The sequence below is a fragment of the Microcaecilia unicolor genome, chromosome 4 (genome assembly GCF_901765095.1).
Source record: "Microcaecilia unicolor chromosome 4, aMicUni1.1, whole genome shotgun sequence".
In the NCBI taxonomy this organism is placed as follows: domain Eukaryota; kingdom Metazoa; phylum Chordata; class Amphibia; order Gymnophiona; family Siphonopidae; genus Microcaecilia; species Microcaecilia unicolor.
The window spans coordinates 272,979,478-272,995,048 of NC_044034.1; the positions used below are offsets into that span (position 1 = coordinate 272,979,478).

Genomic DNA, 15,571 nt, shown 5'->3' on the forward strand with positions numbered 1-15,571 from the left:
ACAACCAGGTTACCCCTGATCTGGTTCTTTGTACTACCTTTTAAAAATTTTTTTGGCCTCTTCTCTTTGGACCCCAAAGCCAAGGACCCAGGGCAATTACCCTGATTTTCTTGGTTTTCAATAAGTTATTACACTATACCTCTGTAGACACCTCCATAGTTGCCATCTGCCATTCTCTTCCACTGTCTTCAAGTCACCAATGCCAAACATTGAGCCCCTCAGTATGATTCTGGATGTATTCTTGCAGGAGAGCATCTGTCTCTCATATTCAACCTCTTTTAAAATAACTGAATTGGAATTGGTTTGGAGAAATTCTAGCAGTTCCACAGTCTGTCCTTTGAGTTATAAGTGATTCTGAGGACTGGAAAAGGGTAGATCTGCTTCATAAGAACACAAGAATAGCCATACTGTGTTAGGCCAATGATCCATCTAGCCTAGTATCCTGCTTCCAACAGTGGCCAGTCCAGGTCACAAGTACCTGGTAGAAGGCCAAACAGTAGCAAGATTCCATGCTACCAATCCCAAGGTAAGCAGTGGCTTCCCCAAGTCTATCTACAATCAATGTCTATCTACAATCAATGGTACTAAGCCATCTAGACTATTGTAATACCATCTATGCCGGATGCAAAGAACAAATCATCAAGAAGCTTCAAACCGCTCAAAATACAGCAGCCAGACTCATATTCGGGAAAACGAGATATGAAAGCACCAAACCCCTAAGAGAAAAACTGCACTGGTTACCATTAAAAGAATGCATTGCGTTCAAAGTTTGCACCCTGGTCCACAAAATCGTTCATGGGGAAGCACCGACCTATATGTCAGATCTTATAGACTTGCCTACTAGGAATACAAAAAGATCAGCACGCTCATTCCTCAATCTCCACTATCCCAACTGTAAGGGATTAAAATATAAATCCACATACGCAACCAGTTTCTCCTACATTTGCACACAGCTTTGGAACACACTACCGAAGGCCATAAAAACAACGCAAGACTTAACTATCTTCAGAAGGCTACTGAAAATTGATCTATTCAAGAAAGCATACCATTAACATTCATCCTCAACACTAAATAATAAAACTACACATGATCTAGAAAAATCGAACTCGTATCACCTGACTGACTAACCTCTTTCACTTTAACCCTATGTTGAATATGGCTTCTCTACAGCCAATGATCTAATGTATATTACAATCCTATCTATCACGCAGGAACCAAAACACACTACCATAAGATACCCTTCTTTACCATGTATGTATACACCTTAATGCAATGCCTTTTCTACTCAGTTACTCGGAAATGGCAACCGCCATTACGGCAAATGTAAGCCACATTGAGCCTGCAAATCTGCGGGAAAATGTGGTATACAAATGCTACAAATAAATAAATAAATAAATAAATAAAATAAATTTCAGCTTTGGGGGAGGGGAAAAGGAAACACATTCTAGTGATTTACCTTAGCAGACGGCCCAGGGCAGAAATTCAGGCTTTTTGGAGAGGTAGTTCTAGACCTCTTTCCTGTACATTTGGGCTGCTAGCCTCATTAACTCTTAGGATCCAGTGCTCGAAGCTTACCGAGCTTGCCAAGTTTGATTTAGATTGGTTGTAGCCAGTCTAGCTCACACGTTATTTAGTGTTTAATGCACAATGGGGTTCTGCATCGTTTTTACTGTTTGCGGTAGTAGCCATTGATAATCCTATGGAAATGTAATACAATGAGCTCATTAGTATTAAAATGAACATTAAATGCAATGCACAGATGTATCCGTGCAATGCACAGAAAGAAGTGCCTACCTTTAATGTTCAAAATGTTCTAGCAGGTTTGGAGCTTTAGTTGTATGAGGGTGACTTCTCGGTGGAGCAGTCTGCTTGTATTTTAAAATAGTATTTGCACATGAGCGTTAAATGTGCTATGTGTGTGTATTATTTGTCTGTGTTCTGCATGTAGCAGTAGTGTGAAAAGTTGTTGTGGAACATTTGTTAATAGAATCTGCCTGTGTGTGTGAAATATTCCATGTGCATGTACATGGGTGGTGGACTTTGTTCCTGGGGAACCCAGGAACTGAGTTCGATTCCCACTTCAGGCACAGGCAGCTCCTTGTAATTCTGGGCAAGTCACTTAACCCTCCATTGCCCCATGTAAGCCGCATTGAGCCCACCATGAGTGGGAAAGTGCAGGGTACAAATGTAATAAAAATAAATAAATAAATATGCGAGTGTGTGTGTGTCCCACCCGTAAATGTACTATGTGCATCTATTATATGTGTATGTGTGTCCCGCATGTAACAGCACTGCTGCAGTCATGGAACCCTATGACATGGTTGTCACTTTTTTTCCCTGATCATGTGTACAACATTGACGCTTACCATGAGACAGTTCTATGCATGTGCTAGGAGCTTTGCTTACCGAGCCGCTTGCAGAATTTCTGCACATTTCATTTGAATCTGATTTCCTTTGAGCATCGATCACTAATTCAAAATCCATAAGTTCAACCATGGATATAGATGCATGTGGTATTTAACGGTGACTTTTGAGCCTCAGGCCCTTAAGACAGCTATAACAAAGGGGTGTGGCTGCCAGCCCTTGCAAGGGAGCAGGCTGTATATTAGAAGCCTGCAAACAGAGAGGATAGCCTGGTGTACAAATGCTAGTAGGCCTGTCAGTGGGAGGCTAGAAGCACACTGTTCCTTGGAGTACATAAGTACATAAGTACATAAGTACATAAGTAGTGCCATACTGGGAAAGACCAAAGGTCCATCTAGCCCAGCATCCTGTCACCGACAGTGGCCAATCCAGGTCAAGGGCACCTGGCACGCTCCCCAAACGTAAAAACATTCCAGACAAGCTGCTCATCCTAGAGAAAGGGGGAGACTCTGAAGCCAGTCAGGCCCTTTGGAAGTGTGAAATGAGATCCATACAGAGGGGGAGGCACTTAGAAAATAAAGGGAATTTGGGTAGTTCTGTTGAGAGGTGAGCAAGCTGTCTGATAAAGGGAAGACTGTAAAGAGAAAGTTTAGCCCTGGTGAAGGAAGAACTGACTGCCTCCAGACAAGGAAGATCCCTTTCTAAGTAAGTGAAATTTGGTTAATTCCTTTGAGGGGATGCAAGTACGTTACCCTAAGCAGGGGGAGACAAGAGAAAAGGTCCACACACACTGGGAAAAGAGGGTGTGCATCCAGGAAAGGAAATCAGTGTTTAAAGTGTGAGGGCTCAAGGAAAAGAATGATGTTCTTATTGGGCAAGAGGAATCGGCTAGAACAGGCAGAACCAGAAAGCTAAGGGCTGGGCAAGAAGTTCTAAGTGGCAGAAAGCTTTGGCTCAGGAGTGGTTCTCTATTGCTCAGCAGGAATATCTGGGAATACTGTGAGGCAAGTAAACAAGAGGGACCATAGCCAGAGGGAAGGGAGTGACAGTTTTTGTGTTACAACACCTGGGGAGAGGGAGGTTGTATGAAACTGCTATACCAAGGAGGCCCAGAAAGTAAAGGGCACAGAGGTTTACACATTAGCTTTTGCATCTACAAAGAGCATAGTAGTCCCTGTATTAGAAGCATAGTGAGATAGAAAACCTGTAAGGGAAGGTGCTGTGTTTGAGAAAGCTTTTTGGAATGGAATTGTTTCTCTAGAACAAGCTTGTTAGAAACCTCTGGTTTTGGTTTGTTTTTGATTGTTATGTAAGATAAAAACCGGTATCCTGAACATGAGAAAAGCACTGGAACTCTTTGCTGGAGGATGTGGTAACAGTGATTAGCGTACCTGGGTTTAAAAAAGGTTTCGACAAGTTCCTGGAGGAAAAGTCCATATTCTGCTATTGGGTCAGACATGGAAAAGTCACTGCTTGCCTCGGGATTGGTAACATGGAATGTTGCTACTAAATGGATTGGTCACTGTTGGACGCAGGATACTGGACTAGATGAACCATCGGTCTGCCACAGTATCGCTATTTTTATGTTCTTATGTACATGCATAAATGGCCTTTTACAAAATACTGACCAGTTGTAAAGTAGGCTCTTTGGCATGATGGCACATACTTTGCCAGTAGCTTGTTTATTCAATTGCACAGTTTTGTTCTCCTTAATAAAATATTACTTGAAGCACTAGCAGCTTTTCTATTGTGATCTTAAGGGGTTCCGCACTAGAAAAAGAGGCGTAGCTAGAGGGGGTGCAAGGGGAGCAACTGATCCCTCAAACAGATTTGGATAAAAACAGCACCTACTTCTGCTGCTAGGCCCACTCTCTTCACCAGTCTCTCTTTTCCTCCCATCTCTCATGATCAAACTCTTACACCAGTACTTATCCACAGTGAATATGCATGAAAAAAGATTTGCATATAATGGGGGCAGTGTATGCAAATCAAGTTTATGCATATTCATTGTGGATATCCTGAAAACCTGACTGGCAAGGGGTACTCCAGGCCTGGACTTGGGAACCACTATCTTACACCATTTCAAGTTTGATGGCAGAGCAGCAGCAGTATCAGCTGTAAAAATAAAGTGAAAGCACACAGGACCATTTTCCTGTACATGCCATTGTTGCTGTGCCAGTTCCATATCCTCTGATGCAAAGTTTCTTGGTCAGAGGGAGCGTGACTGGCAGAGCAGCGGTGCATGCACACACACACAGGAAAATCGTCCTGTGCATACTTTTACTTTGTTTTAATGCTAATATGGCACTGCTCTCCCGCCGAACTTGAAAGCTGTAAGATGATGATCGAGAGATGATCGAGAGAGAAAGGGGAAGATGCTGGATGTTAGGGTGAAGAGACAGAGGCAAAGGGGGCCATGCTGAATGAGGGGGAAGGAATAAGAAGGTTCAGAAATGAGAGATAGGGTGATGCTTGATAGGGAGGGGGCAGAGACAGCATGATTCTGGATGGGGTAGCAGAGGGAAAGAGAGAGAGAGAGAGACCGAGTAATGCTAGATGAGAGAGAGAGAGAAAGAGAGAGAGAGAAAGAGAGAGATGCTGGGCGGAGAGGAATAGTGATGATGGATAAGGAAGGAGACAGGCAGGATAATGATGGAAGCGGAGAAGAGAGAGAGATGGGGTGATGCTAGATGGGGACGAAGATTGAGAGATGCTGGATGGGGGAAGAGAAAAAAGGTGATGGTAGATGGGAAGAGAGATAGATTGGGGAGGATGAAAGGGAGACAGAACGATGCTGGGTGGGGACTGGGAAGAGAAACAGATAAGGTGATGCTGTATGGGGGAGAAGAGAGAGAGAGGGGTGATTCTTGATAAGTAGGAAGGAGAGATACTGGATTGGGAAAGAGAAAGAAACTAGAAGATGGTGGATGGGATGAGAGATAGATGGGGTGATGCTGAATTGGGTGGAAGAGAGACAGAACAATGATGGATGGGGGAAGATGGACAGAACAATGATGGATGGGGGAAGATGGACAGACATCATGATGCTGGATGGGGAAGAAAAGAAAGAGATATGGTATCATGTTGAATGGGGAAGGAGAGAGAAAGATGGGGTGATGCTGGATATGGGGAAGAGAGAGAAAGAGACAAGATGATGCTGGTTGGTAGGGGGAGAAAGAGATAAAAACAGTGGAGATGCTGCATGGCAGTCAGGTGGGGGAAAGAGAGATATACTAAGAAGAGATGCTGCAGGAGATACTGCATAGTGGGGAGGGGAGGGGGAGAGAAAGAAACAGAGAGATGTTATATGACAAAGGGAAAGAGCAAAGAGCTAATGGAAGGGGGAATAAGAGAAAGGGGAATGGATGGGCCTGGGTGAGGGAAACATATGGAAAACTGTACACAGATTCAATGAAAAGTAGGGAGCTTAAAGACTGGAAAGTAATATTGAATCAGTGGCATAGCTACGTGGGGCCTGGGCCCCCATAGATTGGGCCCTGGACCCCCCTGCCAATGACCCACTTGACCCCCCTCCCGCCACCAACCTGCCTACCTTTGCTGGCGGGAGACCCCAGCCCCCCCCCCCCCATGCCAGCCGAGGTCCTCCTCGCAAAAGGCTTCCTATTCCTTCTGTTTCTGACATCCTGCACGTTGTATGTGCAGGCCTTCAGACTCACAGAACGAAGCCTTGCAAAAGAGTTAGGAGAATACAGAAGCAAGCAGAAACCAGAGAAACTAAATGGCCAGAAAAGAAAGGTAAAATTATTTTTCTTTTTGTAGTGCAGGATAAATCAGTGTGTTAGCCATGTAAGTCCACTCCAAAGGTTAATTAAAAAAAAAAAGGAAAATTAGGTGATACTTTTTTATTGGACCAACTCAATACATTTTTTTTTACTAGCTTTCAGAGGCTAAAACCACCTTTCTCAGGTCAGGACAGTATATTATAAACATATTATACTACCCTGGCCTGAGAAAAGAGGTTTTGGTCTTTGAAAGGTAATCAAAAATATAGCCATAGGAAGATGCTGGACTGGGGAGCTAGGGCTAGGGCTGAGTGGGAATCCAGTGCTAAGGTTACTCCATATATTTCCAGAACACTGCAAATACAATTCTGTTTAATAATTTTCATTATTGTGGTATATTATTTCGATGTTTTTGGCATATAATTCTCTGGAGTGTATTCAGTGTGTATAATACCATCAGTAATAGAGATACTAGGGGGAAATAGATGGTACATATACACCAGAGACACAGTGAAAGGGTCCTTCACTGCTGTGTTCAAAACTACCTCTATTGTCCCTTTACTGCTGACAAGGGTATTGCCCCACCCTAAGGATTATAACTAGCACATACCTATTTATGGTCTGCGCCCTTACCGCTACCCATTTATTTAGTGGTAAGGGCTCACACTCTACCCACGTGGTACCTATGCAGCATACGCCAATGTGGGTACACTGCCGTTTACCACTGGGATCGCCTCACAGTAGAAAATAGAAAATGTCATACCCAGCTCCATCACAGCACTATGCAGGTCCCTGGAGCAGTTTTTAGTGAGTACTGCAGTGCACTTCAGGCAGGCGGACCGAGGCCCATCTCCCCCTACCTGTTACACTTGTGGTGGTAAATAGGAGCCCTCCAAAACCCACCAGAAACCCACTGTACCCACATGTAGGTGCCCCCCGTTACTCTTTAAGGACTATGGTAGTGTTGACCAGTGTGGGTAGTGGGTTTTGGGGGGCTCAGCACATAAGCGAGCTATGCACCTAGGATCAATATGTGAAGTCCACTGCAGTGCCCCCTAGGTTGCCCGGTTGGTGTCTTGGCATGTGAGGGGGACCAGTGCACTACAAATGCTGGCTCCTCCCACGACCAAATGGTTTGGATTTGGCCGGGTTTGAGATGGCTGCCATTAGTTTCCATTATTGGCGAAAACCAATGGCGGCGATCTCTAAGGGCGGCCCAAATGTTGAGATTTGACCGGCCCCGACCGTATTATCGAAACGAAAGATGGCCGGCCATGTTGTTTCAATAATACAGTCGGGTACGCTGCTTTATGGGGCCGTCATTAGAGATGGATGCCCTTATAGATGGCTGGCCCCATTCAATTATGCCCCTCTATGTCACTCCACTTTTGAAATCAGCCCACTGGCTCCCCCTTTCCCACGCCGTATTGTCTACAAACTTTTACTACTAATCTATAAAATCAATCAATCAGGAGAACCAGCATATCTTTCTTGCATGCTCGTCCCCTATTCAAACTCTAGAACCTTACGATCAGCATCTCATAATCTTCTGGTTGTCTACTATTCTGAGAAAGTTTTCACCAACACACAAGGAAAGCGGTGTTTTCATTCCAAGGCACCGATCACTGGAATAAGTTACCTTTATCCCTTCGACACCACACATCCCTCCAATCCTTTAAGTCAGTACTTAAAACCTTCCTTTTTAGCGATGCTTTTGCTTAGCCCCTGGCTGCAGTCCATAGGTGTGAGTATGCTGGACCAAACAGACCAGTCTATACCTCTTCCCTCTGTATTTTCTCATCTTTTGCCCTTTTAAAATTATAGTTCCTTCCCTCCCCTTCTTTTCTTTCATCTCTAATATTTCACTATTTCTTGCTTTACTATTTAGTCTGTAAGCTGCTCAGACATGCTCTTCATGGGCTGGGTAGCAAACTTTAAATAAACTTGAAACTTAAAAATATAGTAGTACTGAATATGCATGTTTTTAAAAATGCCACAGCCTACATTAAAAAAATGCAATCATCATTGCTATTGAAAGTGACTCGCCTGTTTCTGAATACCTACTTCAGAAAAAAAAGAAAAAGCCCAACGCATGAACAGTTGTTCTTCAAGTAACCAAATAAACTACCTGTTCAAATGCATTCTTCTGAAAGTCCTCAAAGCCAAAGTTGTCCAGTATTCCAATTTCAAGAGTCTGGTCACTACAATTAAAAAGAATATTAATATTAATATTAAGGTTATAGGTGTGCAAATAAATAAAGATAATACTCATGCCTGTTTTTTTCCTTGAAAAAGCTTTTTTTTTTAAATGAACTTTTTTTCACATTGTATGCCAAATTGCTCAACATGATTTGAATCAACAATTGCGATCATTCTTCCAGCAATTTTAAACATTATTCAGATATATAATGGACCCTGATTTCCTACAGATATATCTGACAACTTTGGTGTAAAATTTCAAAAGCATTGAGGTGCTGATGATCAAAAGTAATGCTAAAGGCCATTAATGCCCTACCAGCGGCCGCGTTTACCAGCGCAGCAAACAATTAGTGCAGATAGCAGGCCTTAGTGCAGATAGCATGCAAATGCAGTCAAGCTCATTTAAATTAGGTTATTTTGTATTCATCCTCAATGATCAGAAAAGAGCACCTGAAACAAAGGTGCCTTATCGCTGTAAAATATAACGTCAGGTCCGAGCAGGCATTAGGGTATTGGAAGTTAGGATTCCCCATGATTCTCATGCTTCTCTCATGATTCTTTCTGCAAAATCTACCGGTTTTGATTGCTTTGGAAGCAGAAGAAACCCCATGCCAGCTCTTGAGCACTGGTTGTAAGAAACAGCAGACCCAAACCTGAAGCACACATTGGCATTCCTGTCCTGCGTCTAAATTGGAAAACGGCAATGCTTAAAAAAACAAAAAACCAAAGCACACATTGGCGTCTGTTACTTGCATCTAAATATAAACATGCAGATAAAAAAAAATAAAAACGCTTATATTTAGACTGCAAAAAACAGACGCCAATGTGTGTTTCACGTTCAGGGTTTACCTGGCACATGCACAGAGAAGCTGAGCTTACCGCTGAACTCTTCTGCACATGTGCCAAGCACAGTCCTCCCACTGAATTCCCTAATGCTCAAAGCTATGAGCGTGCCTATATTTACATCTCATTAGCTTTCAGCATTAGGGGTTGCTCTTCTGAGCTGTTTCAGTTCTATTTTTATGGCGCTATCCAGAATAGCGCCGGAGTTTTGATTATCTGCCCCTGACTTAGGGAGATAGATTTCTCCCTTTCAAAATATCCTGTCATTAACCCCTAAATTATATAAATGGCTCTAAATGTTGTGCACACAAATTTAGGTGTGTGCCCAATTTGTGCGTGCAATTTAGCAATACAAATGCTAAATAGTAGTAGTAGTAGTAATTGAATAGCAAGCCAATTACCACAGGTAATTGGGCCCTATGAATTATTAGTGCTAATTGGCATTAATGTAAATTTGTGTGCACATATTTATGCACCGGGATCCATGGGAAAAACTCTATAAAGAGGATACGGCCATGGGAGGGTAATGGGTGGATCAGGAGTCTTCCCGTAAATTATGTGTGCAAATTAGCCAGCCAGTGCTAATTTTACAGTAATATAGTAACATAGATGACGGCAGAAAAAGACCTGCACGGTCCATCCAGTCTGCCCAACAAACTCATATATGCTTGAATTCCGTTACCGTTTTCATCTCCACCACCTCCCGCAGGAAGGCATTCCAAGTATCCACCACTCTCTCTGTGAAAAAATACTTCCTGACATTTTTCTTGAGTCTGCCCCCCTTCAATCTCATTTCATGTCCTCTAGTTCTACTGCCTTTCCATCTCCAGAAAAGATTTGTTTGCGGACTAATACCTTTCAAATATTTGAACATCTGTATCATATCACCCCTGTTTCTCCTTTCCTCCAGGGTATACATGTTCAGGTGAGCAAGTCTCTCCTCATACGTCTTGTAACGCAAATCCCATATCATTCTCGTAGCTTTTCTTTGCACCGCTTCAATTCTTTTTACATCCTTAGCAAGATACGGCCTCCAAAACTGAACACAATACTCCAGGTGGGGCCTCACCAATGACTTATACAGGGGCATCAACACCTCCTTTCTTCTGCTGGTCACACCTCTCTGTATACAACCTAGCAACCTTCTAGCTATGGCCACCACCTTGTCACACTGTTTCGTCACCTTCAGATCCTCCAGTGTTGACTGGCTAAGTTAAATGGCTATTCCTGTGTTCATGGTTACCAAACTGTGGGGAAAATGGCTCTGCGCTAGCGGCAGGGGCCATTTTTCCTGCATGTCAGGGCCCTTTTTACCGAAGCAGGTAAAATCCCTCAGACAAACATGGCCATACAGTAAGAGAACTCTTACCATGTGGTCATGCGGCAGGGAGTCCTTACCGCCACCCACTGAAGTGGCAATAAGGGCTCCCGCGATAACCCGGCGATGCCTGATTACTATTGGGTTACCACTGCGGAAGCCATTTCAGGGGTCCCCCCCCCCCCCGGAAATGGCGCACATTCAGGGCAGAACTACCACCGGTGGCCACATTGGGCCAGCAGTAGCCCCGATTTTAGCATTCAGTAAGCCCTCGTTTGTAAAAGGCCCCACATTAATTATAACTAACTATTCAAGTTAAGGATGAGCAGCCAGAAATTTTTTGATTCATGTTTTTTCCCACGTCATTTTTGGGGATGTTTGTTTCGATCATTTTCATTGGCTATTTTGTTTTTCATCTTAGGAGCAAAGTCATTGAGTGTGCACTCTGTTGAAAGAAGGTGCAATATCTGGAAAGAGGATGCATTCTTTCTGAAACAATGTGTAGTCCTTTCCTGATAACATGTGCATGGGCAGTGTTCATGCAGGAACAGTACATTTTCAAAAGAGTACACACTATTATCAGCAAACGAAAAACACATTTTTGTGATTTTTTGCTAATTTTCGGGTTTTAATGACATGGGATTCCCATGTCATTGCAAATGACAGTCCATCCCTAATTCATGGGAAACATATCTAAGTTCTGACACCATTGCATTCCATAACTATGGAATAACAACTGAGAAGGCTTTCAACCAATAAACTAATTAAACACATTTCTGAATGATCAAGGCACTGAACAAAGGTAGAGATGTCAAAATCCTTTTTGTCTCATAGCAGCTCAACCAGGACCACACATAGAGGTCCTTTTACTAAGGTGTGCTAACAGATTTATTGTACGCTAACAAATTAGTGTGTGATAAGTGCCATGCAGCTTGTAGGTAAACAATGGATTGTGTGGCATTTAACACACCTTAATAAACAGACCCCATAATGGGCTAGATTCTATATATCATGCTGAGATTTCTGCATGGAAATCGAAGTGTATTCTATAAAATACACTTTAATTTAGGAGTACATTAGAGAATATGCCAAGCACTGGTTCACACAACTAAATTAAGTCACGGTCAATTACACCAACTAAAACCAGGTACCTGGCGAGATCCCAAAAAAGTACAAAACATATTATACTGCTTATCCCAGAAATAGTGGATTTTCCCCAAGTCCATTTAATAATGGTCTATGGACTTTTCCTTTAGGAAGCTGTCCAAACCTTTTTAAAACTCCGCTAAGCTAACCACCTTTACCAAATTCTCTGGCAACGAATTCCAGAGTTTAATTACACGTTGCGTGAAGAAACATTTTCTCCAATTCATTTTAAATTTACTACATTGTAGCTTCATCGCATACCCCCTAGTCCTAGTATTTTTGGAAAGCGTAAACAGACGCTTCACATCTACCCGTTCAACTCCACTCATTATTTTATAGACCTCTATCATATCTCCCCTCAGCCGCCTTCAGCTTTAGCTGAAACTACAAACATGGTCAGTATCACTCAATAGGATACCAATCTTCAACAAAACAATAGTGAAAATATAAGAAATCCCACCATAGAAAACGTTTCTATGATGGGATTTCTTATGTTTGCTCTATTATTAAGCTTTGGAGCATAGATGTCATAAGTCATATACCCCCAGATTCTATATAGCGCAAATCTGGCCATATTCTTGATTTTTGCACACAGCTTAATTAGTTAACAAGCCAATCAGTGCTGAAAATTGCCAATTAACAAGAAATTATTGACAATAATTGGCTTTAATTAGAAAATACGCTCGCAATTGTCTGTATTCCGCAATGTGATGTGCATAAATTCTAAGTCCAGATTTGAAAAGGGTGTGTGGCTATGGGCATGGAATGGGAGGGTGATGGGCATTCCTAAAATCTATGCATGTTGTTATAGAATACACCCTATCTGCGCCTAATTTAGGCATCAGCATTTACAACAAGTTTTACTTGGCGTAGCTGCCTATGACTAAATTTAGTCACATGGACAGGCAGTGTGTATATTCTATAAACTGTGCAGAAAGTTTGGCTTATTTTATAAAGAGGGGCATAATCGAACGGTGCCGGCCATCTATATGGCCGGCGCTGCAAATAGCGGTCCCAAACCGTATTATCGAAAAAGATGGCCGGCCATCTTTCATTTAGATAATACGGTTGGAGCCGGCCAAATGTCAGAGATGGCCGGCATCGGTTTTCGCCAATAATGGAAACCGATGCCGGCCATCTCAAACCCGGCCAAATCCAATGCATTTGGTCGTGGGAGGGGCCTGCATTTGTAGTGCACTGGTCCCCCTGACATGCCAGGACACCAACCAGGCACCCTAGGGGGCACTGCAGTGGACTTAAAAAATTGCTCCCAGGTGCATACCTCCCTTACCTTGTGTGCTGAGCCCCCCCAACCCCCCCCCCCAAACCCACTCCCCAGAACTGTACACCATTACCATAGCCCTTATGGGTGAAGAGGGCACCTACATGTGGGTACAGTGGGTTTTGGGGGGGTTTGGAGGGCTCCCATTTACCATCACAAATGTAACAGGTGGGGGTGGGTGGGCCTGGGTCCACCTGCCTGAAGTGTACTGCAACCACAAAAACTGCTCCAGGGACCTGCATACTGCTGTCAGGGAGCTGGGTATGACATTTGAGGCTGGCATAGAGGCTGGCAAAAAAAGTTTTTTTTTTTTGGGTGGGAGGGGGTTGGTGACCACTGGGGGAGTAAGGGGAGGTGATCCACAATTCCCTCCGGTGGTCATCCCGTCAATTGGGGCACTTTTTGAAACTTGGTCCTAAAAATAAATGGACCAAGTGAAGCCGGCGAAATGCTCCTCAGAGCCAGCCTTCTTTTTTCCATTATCGGCTGAAGCCGGCCATATCTTAACAACGCCCCCATCCCGCCTCCGTCCCGCTTTCCATACCCTGCAGAAACGCCCCCTTTAACTTTGGCCTGCTCTGCGACGGAAAGCAGTTGGAGCCGGCCAAAATCGGCTTTCGATTATACCGATTTTGCCAGCTTCAGGAGATGGCCGGCTGGCCATCTCCCGATTTGTGTCAGAAGATGGCCGGCGATCTTCTTCGAAAATATGCAGGAAAGTACACATAAATTTAGGCATACTTTATGGAATACACCTAGGCATATGTTTTTTTTCAAGGTGATATTTTTACATGTGATATATAGAATCTAGCCCGTAAAGCAGACAAAGTGCATATTATAATTGTTATATTTTCTTCATAGAATGCAGAACAAATGTACCAGTTCCCCTGATGAAGCCTTATGGTGAAACGGGAAGCCCGTTGAGATTCAGATAATGGTTTGTAACAATCAATTTATACAAGTGCAATTGAGTGCTGTGGAGGAGTGGCCTAGTGGTTAGGGTGGTGGACTTTGGTCCTGGGGAACTGAGTTTGATTCCCACTTCAGGCACAGGCAGCTCCTTGTGACTCTGGGCAAGTCACTTAACCCTCCATTGCCCCATGTAAGCCGCATTGAGCCTGCCATGAGTGGGAAAGCACAGGGTACAAATGTAACCAAACAAATAATATTGAGTATACTTTATCAAGATTGTATATAAAACAATAATAATAAACAAACATGTATAACTAAATAAGGTTTCATTGGGTAGAGCATGGAGGTTTTTTGTCCGACGATTATAAGAAAGCCTGTTGAGACCATAATTTCTCATTGCAGATATAAGTCCGCAGACTATTTATGAGGTCTTTTCCTCCTTTTTATAAATTTGATTATAACATTCTACAATATTCTATACTATTGTGTTTAGCACATTTTTCAATCAATGAGGTTTTTTTTAGTTACCATATAACTGTATGTATACCATTGTGCTTCTTCTCAGTGCGCACTAGACACCTTGTTGCAATGATAGTAAAAGCTGTACGACCCGATATTCAGTGTTTTTCTGACTGCCACTGGCATTAAACCCAGAAAGTCAATGCCGGACCTTGTCCAAGAACCGGCATTGAATCTCTCGGTTTTCTGAGCTGGCTAATGCGTAGCCGGTATAGTGAGATATTCAGCATTTAACCCTCTGTGGGGCACTGCATAAAGAAAGGACTGCCTTTTATGCAATCCTATTTATGGGGTTAACCTGGCCGGTTAAGTACTAAATATTGGCACTTAACCAGCCAAGTGCTGACTCTGCCCCCCAAATAGCCAGTTATCAGTTTGGTGCTATTCAGTTATTTTCAGCATTGCTAACTGGTTAAGTGCCACCGAAAAAGAGTGGCTAGCTCCGAACAAGCGATTTAACCAGCCAGGAGCTGTTTTTGTCCAGTTAAATAACTTTGAATATCAACCTGGTGAACTTAAAGCCCTAAGCACAGCTTCAGCTTTGTTACTTTAGACCAGTGGTTCCAAAACCTGGTCCTGGAGGCACCCCAACCAGTCAAGTTTTCAGGATACCCACAATGAATATTCATGAGAAACTTGCATGCACTGCCTCCACTGAATGCAGATCTATCTCATGAATATTCATTGTGGATATCCTGAAAACCTGACTGGATGGGGTGCCTCCAGCCAGGACCAGGTTTGGGAACCACTGCTTTAGACTGATGTAATGTATCAGCAGGACAGTTGATATACTGCATCAGTGTCTTTGATTTCATTGTGCACTATGACAGTGTTAGAGAGGCCGAATGGTTAATGAGCTGAAAACCTGGGGTACTATTGTTTCTTTATAAAATTAGGCATGGGCATGCATTTGAAATTGCATTTCTCATGTCATCCCTTGTTGTTTATGGCCTTAAATGACAGGAAAAAACAAAACAAAGGGATATTCAGCTGGCAGCAGTTAGTGTTTTTTTTAACTGTCACTGGTGCTATTCCCAGAAATTCAATGCCAGGCCATGTCCAGGTACCAGCACTGAATATCCGGGTTTATGCAGCCAGCTACCTCATATGAAGTTAAGTGCAACATTCAGCACTTAGGAAGTCTTTTATTAAGCTGTAGTAGCATTTTTAGCTCGCGGTAAAAAGCAGCTGGCAGTAAATGCCGAGACACACATTATCTGCCGGATTCTATATAGCCCACCTAGA

General features: G+C 43.1%; 1 protein-coding gene across 1 annotated transcript in view; it reads right to left on the bottom strand.

Moving 5' to 3' along the window:
- The window catches only part of MYO16 (myosin XVI), a 481,895-nt gene that overhangs the window by 222,251 nt on the left and 244,073 nt on the right, over positions 1 to 15,571 (bottom strand). Inside the window, exon 20 of the mRNA XM_030202479.1 lies at positions 8,236 to 8,308. Within this exon, the coding sequence (XP_030058339.1) occupies positions 8,236 to 8,308 (73 nt within the window). The remainder of the gene's footprint in view (positions 1 to 8,235; positions 8,309 to 15,571) is intronic.